The sequence below is a fragment of the Lactuca virosa genome, chromosome 4, assembly GCF_052849685.1.
Source record: "Lactuca virosa cultivar CGN04683 chromosome 4, Lactuca_virosa_CGN04683_v6, whole genome shotgun sequence".
NCBI classification, from domain to species: Eukaryota; Viridiplantae; Streptophyta; class Magnoliopsida; order Asterales; family Asteraceae; genus Lactuca; species Lactuca virosa.
Genome location: NC_136429.1, coordinates 10,434,667 through 10,437,941, shown reverse-complemented (window position 1 = coordinate 10,437,941; position 3,275 = coordinate 10,434,667). Strand labels below are relative to the sequence as shown.

Sequence of the window (3,275 nt, the reverse complement as noted above, 5' to 3'; positions counted from 1 at the left end):
AGTTATAATATATTAATATGAAATTGTATTATTTAATTAGTATTGATGTTAAATTAATTATGAATTAATTTAGTGATCATAAGGTGACTAATTAAATAATGGGCTATTGTACTTATATAGTGTGGGCTAACACTCATAAGGAAATGGGCTAAGCTTGAATAGGAGTCCATGGATGATCCATGGAGCTGTTAACCCATGGATCCTTGGAATAGGAAAAGACATGGGTTATTAGGGTTTGTATGGTTCATAACCCTAATCATCTACACTATATAAAGAGGCTTATGGTGCTTGAGAAGACACTATGTGTGTGTGCATAAGGTGTGGCCGATTTCTAGAGTATTAGAGTGTTCTCTCATAAGTTTTCCAAGTTTGTGGTGATTTGTGATTTCCATTTGAGGCATTCACATTATTGGTGCTTGGCTCTCAAACTCCCAAGGAATCAACTCACTAACAAAGGTATGTAATTCTTCTAGTATCTTTTATGTTTAAAAGTACCCCATGTATGCTAGATAGGTTATGAACCTTGGAAAATTATTTTGCATGTATTTTAGACAAACATAGATCCAAGGTTTCTAGGGTTGCATGAACACCTTAGGAGTGTTAGTTTGCTCAAAACCCAACAGGAACTTCTACAACTGGAAGTTGTTGAACCACACTTTCACCCATATTATAACCTTCTTGCATGACATTTTCACCCTCATCAGCAACCAGAACTTGTTGAACCACACTCTCTTGAGTACCTATAGTTGGAGTATCATTCCCAATTTTTGCAGAACCAATCCTCCCACCATCTCTCCTTGTGCACAACTTCTTCCTAGTTACATCAATACTATTTCTACTAACTCTTTTAGAACCTGACTGTTGCTTGCGAATAGATGTAGTTGATGGGGGAATAGGATGTTTTCTTGGACTCATCCTCACTGTGTTATGTTTTCTTGGACTCCTCCTCACTGTGTTAGAGCATGAAGGTTGACTTGGGACATTTGGTTGAGCATGGCTTGTATTGTTTTCTCTCATTCTCTCATTTAGTGGCTAGTTAGGAACAGATACATGGGGGATGGGATGTTTTCTTGGTCTTTCCGTCTTCTTTGGTGGGGGAGGCACATATTGTTTTCTCTCATTCTTACACGCCCTCTTGTTAGGACCATATTCCAAACAATTGCCACATCTGGTATTTTTGCAACCTTCACTTTTGTTGTTGAAAACTTGTTATCCTTCTCACTGGCATGCCTCCTTCTTTTGGTAGCAGGCCTACCAGGCATCCTCCTAGACATTGGAGGCAATGGTTTAATGTATTTAGTTTGGGCCCAAAGATTGCTGCCATTAACGGGTTCAATGTTTGTTGAGTAAAATTGCCTAAATTTCTCTCTAGAGAAGTATGCATTCATGTATACATTAGGTGTTTGATGGATAAAATTAATTGTTGCATTTGCATGCACACAAGGGATCCCAGCCAAATCCCACAGACTACATGAACATGTCATATCATCTAAGTCCACCCTGTAACTGTCACACCCTCTTCTGGCCTCAAACACATGTCCTTGACTATGAATTATTCCCCAAAACCTACAATCAATTATCTAGTTAGTAACAATAATTAATGATTAAGACAAGTTTTAGAAAGCATAAAATAGTACCTCATATTTTTCCCAAATCGATTCATTTTTTTCAAAATTTTTGGACAAATATTTGAATTCCACTTTTCACTTTCCTCATTCATGTGAGCAAACCTGTCCATGATATAAATCCGTATCTCTTCAAGCATGGCGATCAAAGGTTTTTTCCTAGCATCCAATATTATTGAGTTGAAGTACGCTGAGATCCCATTCTCAACTGCTTCACATGCATAGCCTGGTCCAAAAAAGGCTCTACGCCATGTTTTTGGTTGTTTTGACATCAAGTATTCATATGCACAAGGGCTCAAAGTATTGATGCTTTCCATATGCCTCTTGAAGTCACCTTCTGTGCAACTCATAGAGGCAGCCCAAAACAACTTATTATACTCCAAACCTGTGAAAGCCTTTCTAAAGTTGGCATAAATGTGCCTAGCACAATTCCTGTGTTCAACATAAGGTAGTATATCTTTCACAGATTCAAGCAGACCCTACAAGACAATGATTTAATTAGTTTAATAGAGGACAAGTACGTAATAAGATAATTATGCAATTAAGTAGAGGAAAAGTATGTAAACTTTTACCTTGTGTTGATCTAATATCACTACCAAACCTCTTCCACCATCAAGATCTAAATCATCCCTTAGAAGCTCAAGGAACCATGTCCGGTTAGGCTTATTCTCAACATCCACAACAGCCCAAGCAATTGGGTAGACCTGATTATTGGCATATCTACCTGTGGCTGTCAACAACTCACCTTTGACTGCTCCCTTCAGAAAGCACCCATCCAAACCAATAACTTTTCTACACCCTCTTTTCCAGCCTTCACATATAGCTTTGAAACCAATATAAAACCTATGAAAATAGTTTATCCCATCTGGATTGACAGTTACACACACCTTACATGTCGAGCCTGGATTAGATCTTAACAACTCTTGTGCATAATCCCATATTCTGACATAATGTTCAGTCAATTTACCTTCAATTAGCTCTTTGGCCCATTTCTTTGCCCTACGACATTGGCCTATAGACACAACATACATAAACCTTTGTCTGATGTCAGTAATCATCTCTTTAAGCTTCATATTAGGTTTATTTGTAATTTCAGTTATGTAGTGTCTACCTATCCATTCAGGAGTAACCACAGAGCCATGTTTGAACTTCCTACCACAAGCATGAATAGCTTCTAAACCCTTGATCTGAATAGATCTTTCATTGAACATCCATGAGGTATATAGTCTAAAAGGGAAAGCATTATCCTCATTTCTTTTCCCATATCTTACAAGTATTCTGCTACTGTCACACTTCTCAAAGTAGAGTTGATACCCATTGTGGACTACATAGTTTTTGATATAAAACTTCAGCTGTGTAACATTCTAAAAAATGTCACCAAGTTTTGGTTCCATTTTGTCCCATCTTGTTTTTGGATCATGTATTATGTATTTGTTTTCCACCTGCTCTTGCTCTTATTCATCTTCATCACTTTGCAAGTCATCACCATGATACACTTGTGCTCTTACATCATCAACCAAACTAGAGTTTCTAAAATTTTCATCAGTTAGTAACACATTAAGAAATGCATCCTTACACTTGTCCAGTGGAGTAACGAACTCTTCGTCTGGTTCATGATCCATGTAGATGCCATGAAGCTCAAAATCCATC

At 37.5% G+C, this 3,275-nt stretch overlaps 1 protein-coding gene across 1 annotated transcript; it reads right to left on the bottom strand.

Moving 5' to 3' along the window:
• Positions 1-609: 609 nt before the first annotated feature.
• LOC145104101 (uncharacterized) lies at positions 610-2,836 on the bottom strand. The gene is made up of 4 exons (XM_079041384.1): positions 2,198-2,836; positions 1,638-2,104; positions 1,128-1,566; positions 610-1,032 (listed from the first exon to the last, which is right to left on the bottom strand). Exons 1-4 carry the CDS (start codon positions 2,834-2,836, stop codon positions 610-612), a joined length of 1,968 nt encoding a protein of 655 aa, XP_078897510.1.
• Between the last annotated feature and the right edge of the window lie 439 nt (positions 2,837-3,275).